We start from the raw sequence: 18,214 nt of genomic DNA on the forward strand, positions 1-18,214 counted from the left end.
ACGCCAAGGGAAAGGAAGGCCCAGAAGCTGTATGTTAAGCCAAAAGTACAGAATATTAAACACTATATAAAACCTTAGTAAAAGGGAGAAAGTCAGGTTATAGCTGAAGTTGTAGTTGAATAGTAGAAAATTCCAGTGTTCTCTGCAGCCTACCCCCATTATGCATCTGCGAGTTACAGTATGAAAGAGAAAAGAAAATATAGCAGAGTGCCGTATCCTAGGTAAATTATAGTGTTTTTGAGGGTAGGACTGTTTCTTACTTATCTTCATCAGTGGACTCCCTTTCATCATCAATCCTAAATCATCATTCACTCAGTGTTTGCTGGATTACGTGGAACTGTATTAATTGGCTTTTAGCTAGGAATGTGTTATTCTTCTAGGCCCTTCCAATTTTCCTCGAATATTAAAGTATTGCAGATAGCAATAAAAATAATCTGTGTATTTATTTAAATGTAACTTGGATTACCATTTTGGGCCTGTCACTTACATTTAGTGTTATCTAGGTAACAAGTTATTTTGGCAACTGGAATATCAATTCCTGTGCCTGAAGAATTACTTTTAAGTCTTAACTATTTTCGTTGTATTGTAGACTGGCACATTTTTGCTGGAGATTTTTGTGTGCTTCTGTGGCTAAAAATTCTTTGGATCATGGAGGAAAATTTTTCATCTCTTTTTATTTGTCTTCTTTCACTTTTTTGGTTTTTTAATTTTTTACTTAAAATATATAGGGTGAATAAAATTCCTGAGGAATTAAGTCTTTGTTATGTGGAATTCAAATCCCCCTCCCATAATATTTACATATTTTCCATATGTTAATAAATATAGTGTTCTATACAACTATGATCTTTAGACATGTATGTGTTTTTTCCCATTTCTAATTTCCCATTCATAGGATTAATTTTCCTTCTTGTGTAAAAAATGATTTTTCTATGTAATAATTCCTGACTGAAGTCTTATGATTTATTTATTTTTGCTGATATTTTATCCTGAAAGCCAGGTAGGGGTGGGAATTGAGATCATGGGATGTTTTCTCCCATAAGGATGCCATTTGTACAGATAGAGATGTGTAGTATATTTGAAGCATTTTCATGTAAATGAATGAATTTATGCTATAAGCTATACTTATTAATGAATTTTTAATCTTCTAAACTGTGAGTTAACTTTCTCCCCACTTTGAGGATAGAAGTAGTGAGCTTCAGCCCAAATACTTTCTCACATAATTTTAACCTCAGTTTTTCTCCTGGGACCTTATTTATAATAACAAGTGGTTCTGGCTAGAGGTACAGGGTGAGAAAGTTGGGGAAGAAGGAGAAGGAACTAGGGCTAAATTTATTGTAAGAAATATTTTCAGTACATTAGTGTTTTTTCTGAAATGCGGAGTAATCCTTTTCTCTCCCACTGCCCTTTTAGTAACGCCTGAAAGCAGAGGAAATAGTAACAAATATTAGATGCTTACATATTTTTTCCTTCCCAAGAGATCAAAGTCCTTTCCTTTATATACCTGTGAAGTAGAGGGTAACAGGCACTGTCTCTCTCTTTCAGCTGAGAAAACACATTAAAATGACCTATTTTACTTCACACACTTAGGGAAGGTTGGGATCTTGATCCTATGTCCTTAGACTCCAAGGCTTTGTTTTGCCAGCTGCATAGTGTCTGTGGCAGGGTGCTTAATTGCAGGGCTCACTGCAAAAAGAAAATGCGGGGCCCTTTGATAGAAAATTATTAAGCATTTCAAGATGATGGCAACAGAGCATTGAACCAATTACAGTGCCTTTCTAAGATCAGGGTCCTGTGAGAGCACACAGGTCACACACCCATGATGCTGGCCCTGTCTGTGTGGCCCAGTCTCGTACCTTGGGCATCACCACCAGCAAGAGTTAGACACAATACGTGCTCCAGTCAAGCTGCAGGTTGCGAGTACACTCAGGTATCTGTAGCAAGAGCCCAGCAAAGAATGCAGAGGCAAGTATCTGGCAAGAATCTGGCTAGACCCGACAAAGTGAGGGTGAGAGTAGAAGCTTTGGTTGGATGGGTATCCGATTCTTAGGGTTTCCCTGAGGCACACTGGATCCTTAGTTTAGGAAAGCACTCTATTTCTAGATGCTGCTAACAGATAGGCTTGACTCTCTCGATGACTTGTCTACCTAGGTTAGGATGGGCTCAGATTCAGGGCAGGGCTGAGATCTCAGGTTGGACTTTGCAGTACTCAAGGGTGAAGAGGGATGCTGTAAGTTGCAGACCTATTTAATGCTATTCCCTGCAAAGTTGAATGAACACACATGGTTTATTTTACTAAAGTCTAGACATCTTTATTGAAATTAGAATGAGTTCAAACTAACTTCTGTGTTTGTTAAAACCGGGTGACTCCTCAATCACGTGTTTCAAAAATAACCACAACAAAAAATTGTTTATATACTTCTAGCCATTTATTAATCCATTCAGTGAATATTTATCGAACACTTGTTACAGATTATAGGCACTGTTCTAGACACCAGAAAAATAGAGGCACAGGACAAATCTTTGACCTTAAGTAGTGTATATTCTAGCGGATTCCTCAGAATCCAGTGAATTCCAGTGGGTTTTACAATATTGAATTTGGATGTATTTTCTTAAGCTCTTTTTTTGTATTTGAAGCAAAGTAAAAAGAATGGTCAGAAACAAGTTGTTATATTTTTTCTGTAAAGAAAAGAAATATTTTGTATGTTATAGAATACAAGGTAAAAAATAGATTCCTCATGGGCCAAGGATTTTTTTCTCCACTTTAAAAAAGGATTAAAATCACCACAAACATAAAGGTCTCATAAGCGACACTGCATTTGTTAGAAATTTGTAACTTGCAGTTAAAGTAGAGATGATTTTGTGATTCTCTTTTTGGCAGGCATAGTGTTTTGTAATATTTAACTTTTGCCGTAAAAAGTTCTTATGATTTCTATGTTTTAACCTGGTAGGATTTATTCTGTGTACTATATTATTTTCTATGACTTTGTCACAGCCAGGCATTAAAAAATAGTGGTATAACTCTAATGCCTAGGGAGGAAAAAAGGAAAGAAAGAAAGAAACCTATTTTGTGGAAACACTGTTGAGTGTTGAAAGCACATCTTGAAATCCTTATGAGTGCAAAAACAATAGTGTCCACAACCATGTGTTTTGATACACCATAAAATCCTTGATCTCTCATGATTGAAGAACACTAGACATTCCAGAGATACTTCAAAATCTCTCTTTTAGAACATAATGCAATATACCTAAAATAAATTAGTAATAAGTGTTCCTATTCCCACATAGGCCATGTGCCTCCTTCCCCAACCCCCTGCCACATCACTGTCTTAACTTGGCAATATTCTCTGCTTACCATTCACTAACATCTTTTTCTTTTTTTTCACTTTCAAATGATTTTTCATTTAATTATGAAAGGTACAACAATATAAGAATGTTCCCTTTATTTTAACTTTTAGATGCACTTGCTGTATTCAAACAAATTATGTAGTTATTATTTGCTTTTAAAATCAATTCACTAGAAACGCACTGAAGACTTACTACATGCAAGAAACTTGCTGGAGGGCTGATGAGATTTGGCAGTGAGTGTGGTTATAAGGGGGATATATAAATGCACAAGATATTATCCCTTCTACTAATTTGGGAATAAACAATGTGCTTTTGTTCATACTACTCCCTCATATTGGAATGCCATTTCCCTAGTCTCTAACATTGGAATCTGCACATCCTTCAGTTGCTTCCCCGTGAAGCCCTTTCCAGAATGTCATAATCAGAGTTCATCATCTCTATGTACTCTCCAGGGGTCACTATACATCTATATAGCATTACTCATTTTGGTTTTTAGTTGTTGTTTTTGCTTTCATGCCTAATTATACCCATTAAAGTCGTGCTATTCAATTTAGATTAATTACAATGAAATAATAAGAAGAATTCCAGTTTTTGCCTGCACTATCACGTTTCAATTGCTCAATAGCCACATGTGGCCCATGGCTGGACAGCACAGATTTAGACCATTTCCACCACCACAGAAAGTTCTGTTGGATAGAAGTGCACTAAATTCTAAGCTTCTTAAAGACAGAGGCCGTATCGTTTAAATTAATAAGTTTCAAAACTTAAATAATAATAAATGTGAAATAGGTATATCTCAGTGGTGATGTGGGGCAAGGAAGAAGATCAGAATTATTCGTCAGATAGATACAGCTGTGCATTACTTAAAGTGTTAATTGAAGTGGGCTCTGTTGTATTTGAAAAGATTGCATTAAACTCTAAAGAAAGACAAGTATATTATGTTTGCTGAAATAAATATAGGTACTAGGGATTCAAAGAAATCACAAAGACCACATGTAATATTGAACTCAGTTTTAACAAATGTGGTTACAGTGAAGTAATTGGATTAAAAAGATGATATCTGATTTTTATCTATCAATCTAATATCTATAATATCTAATATACATTCCTATTCAAAATTCTTCAGAGTAAAATTATTTTATGGACTTGAAATATAATTTTTAAAGAAATATTATATTCTAGGGTTACAAATTCTAAGAATTTCTTCAGTAGTACCAAAGAAATTTCTAAAACTTCTAAAAAGTTCTGCACCAGTACTAAAAAAGTTTTATTTTTTACTAGTACAATGAAAAAGTAAGTTACTGCATTTATTTGAACTTGAAAAATAACATAAAATTATTGGTTTGGTAGAAATATACTGCCTCCTTTTCCAGATATATAACCATGTAGAGCCATAAAGTTTTATTCATTGCACACATTGGCCTTCAATTTCAGAATATCGTTCATTAGTAGAATGCGGATTCTGCAGGGGGAGCAGGTCTAGTACATGGGAAGGTGTATGGCCTTTGTACTCTGACTTGGCTACTGACTGACAGTGTGGTCTTGGGCAGATTACTTAACAGTTCTGAATGTTTTCACTCTTTCTGAGATGGGGCTACTGACCTTTACCACACAAACGTATTATGAAGTTTCTGGAAATAGGTATTGAAGCATCAAGCACCTGTCTGGCATGTACTACCTATCCTTCCAATACTAAGTTCAATACCTGCTAGTGTCCTTCCTTTTGAACCCGTCAGTATCTTTACCACCTAATTTATCCAAAAGACCCAGAGATTCCATGCTTGATTTTTTTCTGATGAATGATATTTTTTGTTTCTTATCATTGTTTGCCCATAGATCTTTTCTCTCTTATCCATGTTTCTTCCATGGCAACAATTACAATCTGAGACAAAGAAAAGACCATTTTAATGGGCATAGACAGAGGTAACCTGTGCCATTAAGCTTGATAATAGCTTAAAATAACATAAAACTCTCAAAATTAAAAGGGATTTTAGAATATTATATGCTACTTTATATACCAAGAATGGCAACATTGTTTATTTGATTGGGCTGTCCTGAAGATTTGTACTGCATAGTAAAAACATTTGTCGTTCTAAGGACCATTAGCACATGGGGTGATGTCCACCTGAATGCTGTGATGACTTAGGAGAAGGAATAAATAACATTTCTTTGCCTGATGTGAAGCAGCCCCTTCACACACACACACACACACACACACACACACACACACACACACACACTCTCTCTCTCTCTCTCTCTCTCTCTCTGTCTGACCTAATTTCCAGGCTGTTGTTCGTTTTGAACCCCTTCCCTTGATGTCTACTTCTTTAACCAACTGATTTGCTACGCACGGTGTAGGTTTTTGGAGTGAGGGAGCTCAGGTTTCTGAATCTCATGCTTTGACTACAATTAATCTCTGACCTAAACAATAGCCTTGTGTTTCTCATCTGTGTAATGGGAATAAAAACACCTGGTATGTTATTTTGTTTTGAAGTTTAAGTGGGAAATAGATGTTTACAAAATTCCTGACATACTTTCTTAATAAATATTGATCTTCCCTTCCCTTACCTTTTCAAAGGTATGTTGTGAGGATCCAATGATCCAATGAACTAACATGCTGTATAGTAAGAGGTGAAGAGCTTAGAATTTGAGTCAGACCTATGTTCAGATCTTGGCTCTGCCACTTATTAGATGTGTGACCCTAGGGTATTAATTTATTAAAATAGTTTCTTAATTTGTAAAATGGGAATAATAATTTGTATTTCATGTAGCTGTGGTGAGGGTAATGTGAAATGTATACAAATTGCTCTGGACTGGACCTCATGTCTTCTATACATTACTAAGCTCTTATTAAATCACTCTACTCAAATTATTATTTGTGGTCTGAGTTATGTTCAGCTTCTCTAAAGATATCTTCTAAACTGGATGTTAAGTTTTTGGAGGGTTAGGGGCCAGATCTGACTATCTGTAGCACCACCTAGGATGGTGCCAGTTGCATTATGCCAATGTTTGTTCAACTTAACAACCAATAGAAAAAAATGCTCGAGATTTTTGGCCTGCCCACCCGTCAGCCACTACTCTTGGGATAGTTAATAAGAGCAACAGGTTTGGGTAACTCATTACTTGTAATAAAAGCTGCATCAAATTAATGGATTTTTCAAGTATTAAAATGGCACAATTGTATTATATGACTAGAACTCTATAAAAGATTATGTACTTGGCTCACATTTATATAATATGCATTCATTTATTCCATACCTAGGCCATATCTACTGCATTACTGAAAAAAAAATGTGTGTGTGGTCTACCATGGATGTTATGTAATACAGCCACTACTTAGATGCTCCTGACGTGTTCTCTGTGCTCTCCAGTGACTTAATAATGACTGGTTTTAGGGAAGAAAGTAAAATAAAGTGAAGAGAGAAAGGGAATTGAACATAAGCAAAAGGGGTAAAAGAGAGAATGATCAGGTTGAGTAGATGGTACAATTCCACCAAAGACTACCTTAGTCATTGCTAAGTCATTGACCTATTTAGTATCATTTTTCTTGTTATAGTTTTTGTTGTTTGAAAATATCATCCTTGTAATATCATTTGTAAAATTATAGCTGTGGTGAACTTAAAGGTGTACTTTTTTAATGTACTAAAATTGATTATTTGGGAGCATGAAGGGTAATTTAAAAACATACTCAGACAACGAGGAAAAATAATTTTGGAAACCAAAATTTTAATATCTCAAAATTAAAATAAACATTTTCAATGCTTTTCAAATTCTTACTTTTTTCTTCAAGATTTGCTTATGCAAAAAAAAATTTTTTTTATATAATCTATGGTTTCATGCACTATCCCTGTGGGGTAGATCTTACTTAACTTCTTGTAAGAAATAAAGAGCACAGAAAGTTGAAGGCTTATCTTAAATCTCACAAAATATGAAATAATAAGAATGGTATTTTAGGGTTTTAAGTTCTCCTTCCTGATTCATTATTTTGAGCCTTTTATGTGGTCCTGTTTATGGAGAAATTGAAAAGTAAGCAGGTTTAGGGCCTGATTGCTGTGTATTGTTTTCAGATCACAGGAGATGCAAGCTTCCAATTTCTGTTATTATGTTTGTTTAACGTTTCTCTGTAAATCAACAAGGCTTGTTTTATCTAGTCTTAGCCAAATCAAATATGATCCCCATACTTTTCCATTTGTGTTTGAAATTATAGTGAAAGTACTCATCATTATAGTGTTTATTGAAGTGAAAACTTGTATGTGATTGTATGAATGCCTAATAGACTTGAAGTAAAGGCTGTCAAATTCAAGAATATTTGGAAAGATTGCATGTGTCTTCTCTATGTATTTGTGGCATTTGTGGGAGGGGGGTCTAAATTTTTTTATTTAGTTCCATAGTAAAGAATTTATTAAAAATTTTAAGATTTCTCAATTGCTCTTAAGTAAGATATATGAGAAGCATTTTTTTGGATAAATGCTATGTAAAGTTAACAAGAAAATAAGGTTTTTTCTTGTACTGTGTTCTCTGATTTCAATCTCTTTTTCATCTCCTTGTTTTTATTTTTTTCTTAACTTTAGAGGGCTGCTTAAGTATCAAACTAATTTAGATACGCACCCTCCTGGCTGCATCAATCTTAATGGAACCCGCTACCAGAATATTCACTTACCAGCGTATCTCTCAGAACATTTTCATGAATCTTTCCCTGGAGGATTTTCAAAACCAGATGAGCTTACCCAGAACACATTTGTGAAGATTTGTATGGAAGAGCCCAGGTTCCAAGCTAATTTTCCACAGGTCAGACTAATTCTATGTCTTTACTGGTCTCTGCAAAGTCCATGTTTCCATAACAATTGATCAACATTGTATTTAGACATGCTTTTGAAGGTAACGAAGCAATTATTCTTGCAGAAGAGAATGTTTCAGGATGTTTCAATAGCAAGTTAGTACCTATTGTTTCATTATAGGCAGCCGACAGCTCAACAAGAAAGACCTATGATATTACAGAATATAGAAAATCCCTGCTTAACTGATCATATGATCTTTGCATACTGTGGCACTGGTACTTGCCACAAGAAGGGTAGCAAAGATATTTTCCTTATGCATTGAGAAAAATAAGTTGAATAAGGAAAACAATAGTGAAAGAACTAGTACTACTACTAATAATTATTATGGTATATTATAATATTGGTACAATATTATATATAATATTATAAATACTAAGCTGTAAAATCAATTTATTGAATGCTTAATATCATCTGCTAGGAACTATGCTAAAATATATTATATGCATAATTTTTTCAATATTCACAACTCTTTGAAGTAATTACTATCATCCTCAATTTTCTGATGAGGAAATTGTGGCTTAAACACATAAAATACCTTGACCAAACTCTACAGATTAACACGTGGGAGAAGTAGAGTGTAAAACCAGGTTGTTGATTTGCTCTTAGAAAACTTCGTTCCCAAATACCCAGCCAGTGGTTTGATAAAGGTCCTAATCTTCCCTTGTGGCCATGGGAGCTGCCCACATGGGTATTATGCCCTGTATTCTTTGTCTGTAGCAAGTGAAAATCAGGGAATAGTGATGTTGAATGTCTGTTTTAAGAAGAAGAAAGGGGGCTCAAAAGGTCAAGTTTGTAGATGACTTTGGAGTGAGTGAGTGTTAGTCTTGTGTTTATTATTAATAATAACCCTCTAGCTTTCTATTAGACTTTACAACCTTCATTGCTTTTCTGGGCTTCACACAATGCTATATGTTAGGGAGGGCAGGTATTGGGACTCCCATTTTACTTGTGTGCGACCTGATGCCCGAATGGTGACTGTCCCAAAGTTGCAGAGCTTGTCCTGTGATGCTTACTTTTCACACAGTTCCTAACCAAATGTGAGGAAGAGGCATGATTTGCGTGGAAGAATATAGTTCTGGAATAACTCTGTAAATAAGGTTTAAAAAAGTGACCATGAAAATAAGTTTGGGTTGGAGGCCTCCAGGTGTTGAGGGAGATAAAGTATGCAGCTGTAGGAGAAAGGTTGGCTACACAGGTTATGCAGTTATCCTGGGATCAGGGCTATCCCTCCAGCACACATGCAAAATTGTCATGGTTTCCAAATTCTAAATATTATCTGCTATTCATATTACATAAAAGTAAGTTGTGAACAACACATGTGGTATACCCATATTTATAAATATGTGCATATACATATTTTACATTGGGTATACATTTTGCATGTGTACATTATGCATATACATTGTGTGCATTAACAATATCTAGGGTTCTCATTTTTTTAACAAACATTGAACTGGTACATTTTTGTTAAAATCATCTTCAGATTTATTTGAGCTTTTACTTCCCTTTCTTCTCTCATTAGATAAAGATATTGTATATATATACATTATATATTTCTGGTGTGCACAGAAGGATATATGAAACAATGTATGCTTACCTGTTAATGGTAGTTATACCCTTATCAATGGCTAGAGGGTAGGGTCTTGATATTACTTCCCCTTTTATTTTATTTATTTTTTTTAATTTTTTTTTATTTTTATTTTTAAACATATTTATTGAAGTATAATTGCTTTACAATGGTGTGTTAGTTTCTGCTTTATAACAAAGTGAATCAGTTATACATATACATATGTTCCCATATCTCTTCCCTCTTGCATCTCTCTCCCTCCCACCCTCCCTATCCCACCCCTTTTATTTTATACTTTACTCTTGTTTAAGTTGCAGTGAGCATCTCTTGTTTTTTACGCATTTTTATTTACACTTCGTTATTTAAAATACAGATTAAAATATTATTACTGTTCTCGCTTCAGCAGCACATATACAAAAATTGGAACGATACAGAGAAGATTAACATGGCCCCTGCGCAAGGATGACAGGCAAACTCATGAAGCGTTCCATATTTTTGGCCACGTAACTTGCTTTGGCCAATGGGATGCTAGTGGATGTGATGTGAGCAGAGGATATGATGTGTGTGCTTGTCTGATTGGGCTTGTCCTCTTGTACTTCTACCAGCACCATGGCAAGAGCATACCTGGGGTAGCCACTGCTCCCAAGCTTTGGTCCTATGATGTGACACATGGAACAAACACCCCAGTTGTCCTACAGATATGTTACCAAGAAATAAATGTTTATTATTGAATGCTAAAAAATATATATTATTACTGTATTATTACTGTAATGTGTCAAATAAGCAGTTGGGCAGGATATAAAGATTCTTATAATACAAGTGTTTCTTAAAGTGTATTTCAAAAATTCTCTGTTAGACCTGGCTTTGGATTTCTGGACCTTTGTGCCTGTATTGTGCTGAAAGGCTTTACAGGTGTATCCGGAGCAATAAGCCAGTCACCATCATCTCAGTCATAAGTCATCCCTCAGATGTCATGGAAATCCGAATGGTCAAAGAAAATTTTAAAGCAAGACCTGGCCAGGTAAGTCAGTGTCCAGAAACTTTTAAAATACCCTTTATCTTTACATATTTTTTTAAAATTAGCATCATTAGACTATTTGAATTTCTTTTTTGGTCATTTAAAAATTGTTTGTTGCTTTTTAGTATATTATTCTACATTGTCCCAGTGTGTCTGCATTGGAAAACCATCCATTTACTCTCACAATGGTAAGAAACTTGTTTTTTGATTTTTTAATTTTTAGAATGAAATGTGTCTTTTTCTTTTTGTGTGTGTACACTCCACCTCATTCTAAAAATCATTCAAACCTGTCACAATATCCTTAATGTTTAAGTAAGCCATCTTTTTACAAAGAAATATAATTATTCAGAAACTTTTAAACTATTTATTATTTTCTACAACTTTAAACTTCAGGAAATAATATATTTAATTTATTAAACCTTGTTGATTCAAAGTGCAGAAAATTTCCTGAATATTTGGACTCTTCCTTTTATGAAGTATGTACCAAAATATAATATGTGCATGATTTTCTTTAGAGAGATTTAAATTATAGAAAAAGAAAGTACTCTGGGTTGAGGTGGAAGCATAAGAAAATGTTCAGAAAAGAAAAAGCCCAGTATAATTGGCACCCAGGTTGTGTATGGAGAAAAGAAAGGAAAATAAGGTCAGAAAAATAAAATGGAATAATAATGAGGGGAAATCTAGCTAAATAACGGCATTATCAAATATTGTTAGCCCATTGTTTAACGTTATTTTTTTCCATTATACAAATGGCATGAGCCCATTATAAAAAGGTAAACAATTCACAAGCATGTAAGATCACATTATAACTTTTCCTCATTTCCCCACTCCCCAGTCCTTTTCTTGAGTTTGACCTATAGTCTTCCAGATATTTTTCTGTATACTTTGGCATATATAGGTGTCTGGCATTTGTTTGCTGGATCCTTTGTTTTATCATTTTCTCTTTTTACACAACAATATGTCCTGGACAACTTTCCATGTTACTGTATTTGTATATGCCTCGTTCTTTTTGATCACTGTATAATATTTCACAGTAGGAACGTACTGTAATTTATTTAATATTCCCCATTGATGATAGATGTTAAGATTTTATTCAGTTTCTAACAAAGGTAACTGAGACAGAGACCACATGTTTAAAATATATGCTAAGATATGCAAATAAAATTGAACAAATTATGGGGGAGAGGCCAGAAAAATAACTGGTGTCAAAGTGCTAAGGTTTCGGGATGAGGCTGTGCTGGGATTGGAACCGCTGTTAAATTTGATGTATTAGTCAAGTTGAAAACTTGGAAACCTTGGCCAAGTTACTTCATCTTTTTGTACATTCATTTCTCAGTGTAATATTGTGGTAAAAGCAACAGCTATTCACACATTTAGGAGTTTAAATGAACTACTACAAATAAAGTATGTAGGACACAGCCTGGAACATGAAGTGTCAGGTACATGTTAGCAAGTATTATGATTTTTATTTTCAGTGTGAACTTGTCCCTTGAGAACATGTACCTGTGAAGATGGCTAGGCCAGAAAATTTTGTATTTAAAGGATAAAACAAGCAGAAAGGAAATGTCAAACGGTTAGAGAAAAAACAGAAGTTATTTATCTAATAGCAATTCTTTAAAAAGAAAGAGAATTTTTTGCTTCGTTTGCTCCAAATTTTGCATTCCGTTTGTATGTAGCAAATTTATTTATCTATTTATTTATTTTTAATTTGTCTTCCAGTTTTATTGAGATATGAATGACACATACCACTGTGTAAGTTTAAGGTATGCAGCATAATGATTTAGCTCACATACATCATGAAGTGATTAGCACAATAAGTTTAGTGAACATCCCTCATCTCATATAGATTCAAAATTAAAGAAGTAGAAAATAAATATATTTTCCTTGTGATGAGAACTCTTAGGATTTACTCTGTTAACAATTTTCATATGTATCACACCGCAGTGTTAATTATATTTATCATGTTGTATATTATATCCCTAGTACATATTTATCTTATAACTGAAAGTATGTACCTTTTGACGGCCTTCATCCAGTTCCCCCTCCCCACGCCCCACCCACCTTCCCCTGGTAACCATAAATCTGATCTCTTTTTCTTTGAGTTTGTTTGTGTCTTTATTTACTTTTGAAGTATAATTGACCTACAGCACTATGTTAGTTCTTGTTACCCAACATAGTGATTCGATATTTCTATATGTTTCTAAACGATCACCATGATAAGTCCAGTTACCGTCTGTCATCATACTAAGATATGACATAGTTATTGACTGTATTTCCTAGATTATTAATTATTGAGGAAATGTAGTTTGGTATCTAGTGAAATAATTAACAACATTCCATTTTATCAAGAAAGATGGCAACATTGGCCTACCTTGGAGACAGCTATAGTATAGTAGTTTATAGTCGTTATAGTAGTTTACAGTAGTTATAGTATATATATATATATATATATATATATATATATATAGTATACATATAGTAGTATATATATAGTAGTTGTAGTAGTTTCTCCAATAGTGATGATAGACACCCTTTCATCTCGTGCTGTGTGGGCTGCAGGTGACAGTGAAAGGGGAAATGTGTCACCATGAGGAATAGTGGAAACTTAGCTGCCCTCATGAGATATAAAACCAACAGGGACCTTGGAGTCCTGAGGTCATCAGGAGCCAAGTAGCCATGTCACACCCTTCACTCCTGTAGCATATGCACACCCTACAGGGTGGCTGAATAAGATTGCCCACATTCTATTAGGACAGCAGGAAGCTTGGGGAGTAAATCTGATCAACAAACATTCAGGTGTGATGTGTCAGCTCAGTCATGAAGCCATTTTCATATGATTGAACCCACTACAGTCAGAAGCACTGTGCTTTAGTTCTGATAGTTGCAAGACATGTTTCTATTTCTCTGCATCCCTACATCCTGTAGGCATAAAGTTGGTAACATAAAAAGAAAGGGGAGAATGAAAAAGGGAGAAATACACAAGTAAAAGTTTGTCTTGATAGAGTAGTTTAGGAAGTTTGGCCCAATCTTGGGGTCATATGAAATTTACTTCAGAAATTAACCTTTCTTTGTGTTTGAAACTTTTTTCCAGGTTTATTGAGGTATAATTGAAAAATGAAAATTGTATATATTTTAAGGTGTACAACATGAGACTATATTTTGAAAATCGTTTCTTCATCATAGCATTAAGTAGAGAATATGGAAGAAGAAAAGAAGGCAGTTGCTGAATGTCAACTACAGAGAAGAGAGGGATTTTTTATAAAAATGTTTTTCAACATACACAAAAGTAGAGAGAATAGTATAATGAACTCCCACATTCCCAACACCCAGCTTCAACAACAAAAAAAAGAAGATTGTTTACTTTTTAGTATATATTCTGTCACTGAAAACTTTTATGTTCTCTCAAAACAGAAAATCCAGGAACTTTTCACCTGTGTTACACACTGAGTAGATGCTTCTAGATCTAGTCTCTTTCAGCTGGCCTAGAACTTTTTACAGGGCAAAGGAGAAATCAAATAAAGTGTTGTGTAGAATCTGAAGGGCTTTAAGCAAATGCTTTATGTGGCCTGGTCTGCTTCCTGAAAGCTGATTGGGGAAGAGCTGTGATAACCCTGTAGCTGGCTTGAGGCACGGATGGGAGGAAAAGAAAAGAGAAGGGAACGGAGGGAACAGACAGAAGAGCAGCAACTGGAAATAGGAGAGAGAGCTAAGAAAGGGAGAACAAATTACATGTGAGGTAAAAGGTACTAAATATTCGCACAAATGACAGGAACTTTAGAATTCAGTCCCAACTCTGTCACTTATTAGTTCTGTCTGTGAGTGGATCTCTGCTCTCATCAACTGCCAAATAGTAGTGTTAGGATATGAATCAAAAGAAAAGATAGGGATAGCAGTCTAAAGATAAAACAAGATAAAATGATATAAGAATTTTCTCAGGTACTTTACATTTTGTTGTGTGAATGAAGGACTATTCACATTCCCCCCCGCCCCCCCCCCCCCCCCCGCCATGGAATCCTAAGGTGTAAGAATAGGAATAACAATACATTATTCTTGGAGAAAGAATATTGGTTTAGTGACTACTTTGAGAAATAGGATGTACTTGGCTGGGTGGGGAGACGGAAGAGCTTCTCCTCACCTCAGTGAAGCGCTGTTAGGTATACAGTCCTCCTGAGTCTCCTTATGAGCAGCTTCCTACAGCAAAGGACCATCACCCTGACTCTGAAGGAGGTCTGGTAAGTCCTCAGCACAAGGGCTCTGTGTCCAGTACAGGCTTGTTTCAGAAGATTCAGGGTCAGAGTGTGTTGGATGGAGGCAAAGAGGTTGGATGCCTGGGATTCTGTATCCATCATAGTTTTTCTTCTTTCTTACTTTCTTCAATTAAGAAAAGATTTTTCCTTTTTCCTTCTTCCAGGCCAGTCTTCAGTTCTCTTCAAGGAACATGGTTCTCTGAAAATTCTCTAAGAAAAACAAGAAAGAAAAGACCTAAAATAGTTTGGAAAATAGTGCTTAGTATATATCACTTTTAAAAATTCATAGTTTCTCTTACCATATTAATGGTTTTAAGACGTTCTTTAATAAATAATCCCATTAAATTTTATTCACCCATTTATTTAACCCTTTTTTACTTTCTCACTTTTAGATCTTTGTCTAGACTAATCTCTTTGCCCTAGAAACCAACCACTGCTTCTTCCACTTATTCATTCTCCAAATACCATACATTCTCTTGACCTTTTCCTTTTATAAGACCCTGTATATTCTCTTCAGCAATTAGTGCCATTAAATTACCTGTTTAATACCTGTCTTCCTCCTAGACCATAAGCTCCAGGAACCCTTTCAAAGTTACGTTCATAGCATGGCATCTGGTACACAGAGTAACCCAATATATATCTGTTGAAAGAGTGAAAAACACTTAATATATAATTCGTGTTTGGGACTTAACCTTGAGAAATACTTCATAGATGGATTGTCTTTTCCTCCCATCTCTCACTTGGAAGGTGAAGCGAGAGAAAAGGAAAAGCTAGAGGATTTAAGGAGAAAGAGGAAATGCTTATGGCTGATGTGGCTCTCAGTCAAAGAGCAGCCTTGGGGCTTCCCTGGTGGCGCAGTGGTTGAGAATCTGCCCGCCAATGCAGGGAACACGGGTTCGAGCCCTGGTCTGGGAAGATCCCACATGCCGCGGAGCAACTGGGCCCGTGAGCCACAACTACTGAGCCTGTGCGTCTGGAGCTTGTGCTCCGCAACAAGAGAGGCCGCGACAGTGAGAGGCCCGCGCACCGCGATGAAGAGTGGCCCCCACTTGCCACAACTAGAGAAAGCCCTCGCACAGAAGCGAAGACCCAACACAGCCAAAAATAAATAAATAAATTAATAATTTAAAAAAAAAAGAGCAGGCTTCCAGTCAGGTTCTGAGTCTAATCTTTAAGGTCGTGATGACTATTTCTCTTTAGCTGATAAGAGGAATGGGAAATGTACTTATGGCGGAGGTAGTTTGGGAAGAACCACCAAAGACAAAGGGAAACAATTTACTGAGAACATCTGGTTAGAGACAGCAGGTCAGTTTTTCACCTCCACTGCCCCATTCTCAGGGCTAACAATGGAAAATTACTTGCTCCTAATTTCTGTTGCTTATTTGACAAATGTTATCAATATATCTTAGGTTTGCCTAACAACCTGCAGGTCAAAATGGATCTTGACTTTGCAAGTTTAGGTTTTGTATTCACATTTATCCTTATTTTAAACATCATTTTTTGTATGTTTTGATTATGCCCTATTAAACCTCAAATAAAGGTTTAATTGTTTTAAAAAGAATTATATCTCATAGATATTTTAAATTGCAACAATAGTTGGCTTCCAAAAGAAATTTTAAGGCAAAGGAAGATTCTTTTCACCAGACCATCTGTGTACCATGTACTTTGTGTAGGCTTAGGAAATGGTTTATAGCCCTCCCACATTTGGGAGGATTGCTAGCTGTCTCACTCATACCATGCCCCAAGGGAGTCTCTGTTTTTGTAAGAGGGAAAAGAGGTGAATGGTACTGCTGCCTGGAAATGAATTTAAGTAAAGCAAAAACATTTCTAAGCTTAATTTTACATTATACTATTATGTTAATTTACTGTCTTTTCCTGCCATTTCCTTCTTTTTGTCCAATTACTTCTGTTTGGCACTTACATGTAAAATACGTGCTTTTCAAGCATTTTCACTGGATAGTTTTAAGGGTTCCTTTGAAATAAAACAAAGCAAAACAAAGTGACTTCCCATATGCCAATTCCCACTAAAATTGTATACACACCCCATCTTTGTCAAGGATAATAGTACCTACTAATTAAATGCCTAAACAAACTTTGAAAATATTATATTATTTAGTTCTACTATATTCCTATGAGATGTGTATTGTTAACTCTCTATGATGCAGAAAATAATGTGACCCAGAAATATTAGATAACACACAACTAATTAGTGGCACAGGTGAGATAGAAACACAGACTGCCTGGCTGAAAGGTGTATTGTCAGCTATTCTGCCTTGTCTCTCTCATGCCTCACCACCTAGCCATGTTCAGGGCATTCGTATTTCTAAAACTATTGCTCTTAGACATACTTGTTGGAGTCAACAAAAAAGAATTACCATTTAAAAGAGAAATTTACTGAAACTATAAAAATGTATTTTCAAGAGAAATATGAAGTTGAAAGTTTTATATTGCCCACACTACTAAGCTCTTCAAATACTGTGCAGAGTTGAAAGTCAAATTCCCCTGCTAGAAAAGTCTAATATTTACTTTAATATATTGTGTCAGTCAGTATAAGGAAAAATCAAATCTATAAAAAATACATTGATCCCAAATTCAGTAGCTTGAATTTCAACTCATTTTTTAAACAGAGATGAAGCTTTTACAACTGAAAATAACAAAAAAAAGTCGGTGCAAAGATAAGGTACAGAAGCACTATAATATTTTTCATAATTTCAGTCAAAGTAAGGCTAAGTTTTGACTACTGATTTAATTAGGAACTCAAAGGTTGGACTTTTCATTACTTAAAGTGCTTCAGCATTTCTTATACTTGACATTGACTTTGCTACACATGGAAGCCATGCTAATTTGGTGGGTGTTCCCAGAAAATTGTGATTGTTTTCTGCGATAGCACTTGCATTCTCTCAGGGTGTAACCAGCAGGAACGTTTGCTGACAAAGGTTGTTGGAGATCAGAGGGCACTGTACAGTATTAGACCATAGATTTTGGAATCCTGGACAGCTGGGATTGGAGACCTGAATACCCCACTTATTAGTGCTGTGACCTTGGACAAGATAATTAACACACTTACCTTTGGTTTACTTCTTTATAAAACATGGATAATAATAGTAACTTCTCTATGAAGCTTTGAATATGAATTAAAAAGATATAATCAAGTGCTAAGCATGGTGCTTGGCACACAGTAGGTTCTCAGTCAGTTAGA

General features: G+C 35.3%; 1 protein-coding gene and 1 non-coding gene across 4 annotated transcripts in view; both read left to right on the forward strand.

The window, feature by feature from the left end:
• Positions 1-18,214, forward strand: part of NOX4 (NADPH oxidase 4) — a 141,837-nt gene that overhangs the window by 48,389 nt on the left and 75,234 nt on the right. For all 3 annotated transcript variants that reach the window (XM_061202735.1, XM_061202736.1, XM_061202737.1), the window contains 3 exons: positions 7,917-8,133; positions 10,607-10,771; positions 10,894-10,956. In XM_061202735.1, coding sequence (XP_061058718.1) covers positions 7,917-8,133; positions 10,607-10,771; positions 10,894-10,956 — 445 coding nt within the window. The remainder of the gene's footprint in view (positions 1-7,916; positions 8,134-10,606; positions 10,772-10,893; positions 10,957-18,214) is intronic.
• On the forward strand, positions 10,141-10,247 carry LOC133100205 (U6 spliceosomal RNA). The gene has a single exon (XR_009702443.1). It is a non-coding gene; the product is annotated as a U6 spliceosomal RNA (small nuclear RNA).

Source organism: Eubalaena glacialis, chromosome 10, assembly GCF_028564815.1.
Source record: "Eubalaena glacialis isolate mEubGla1 chromosome 10, mEubGla1.1.hap2.+ XY, whole genome shotgun sequence".
Taxonomy (NCBI): domain Eukaryota; kingdom Metazoa; phylum Chordata; class Mammalia; order Artiodactyla; family Balaenidae; genus Eubalaena; species Eubalaena glacialis.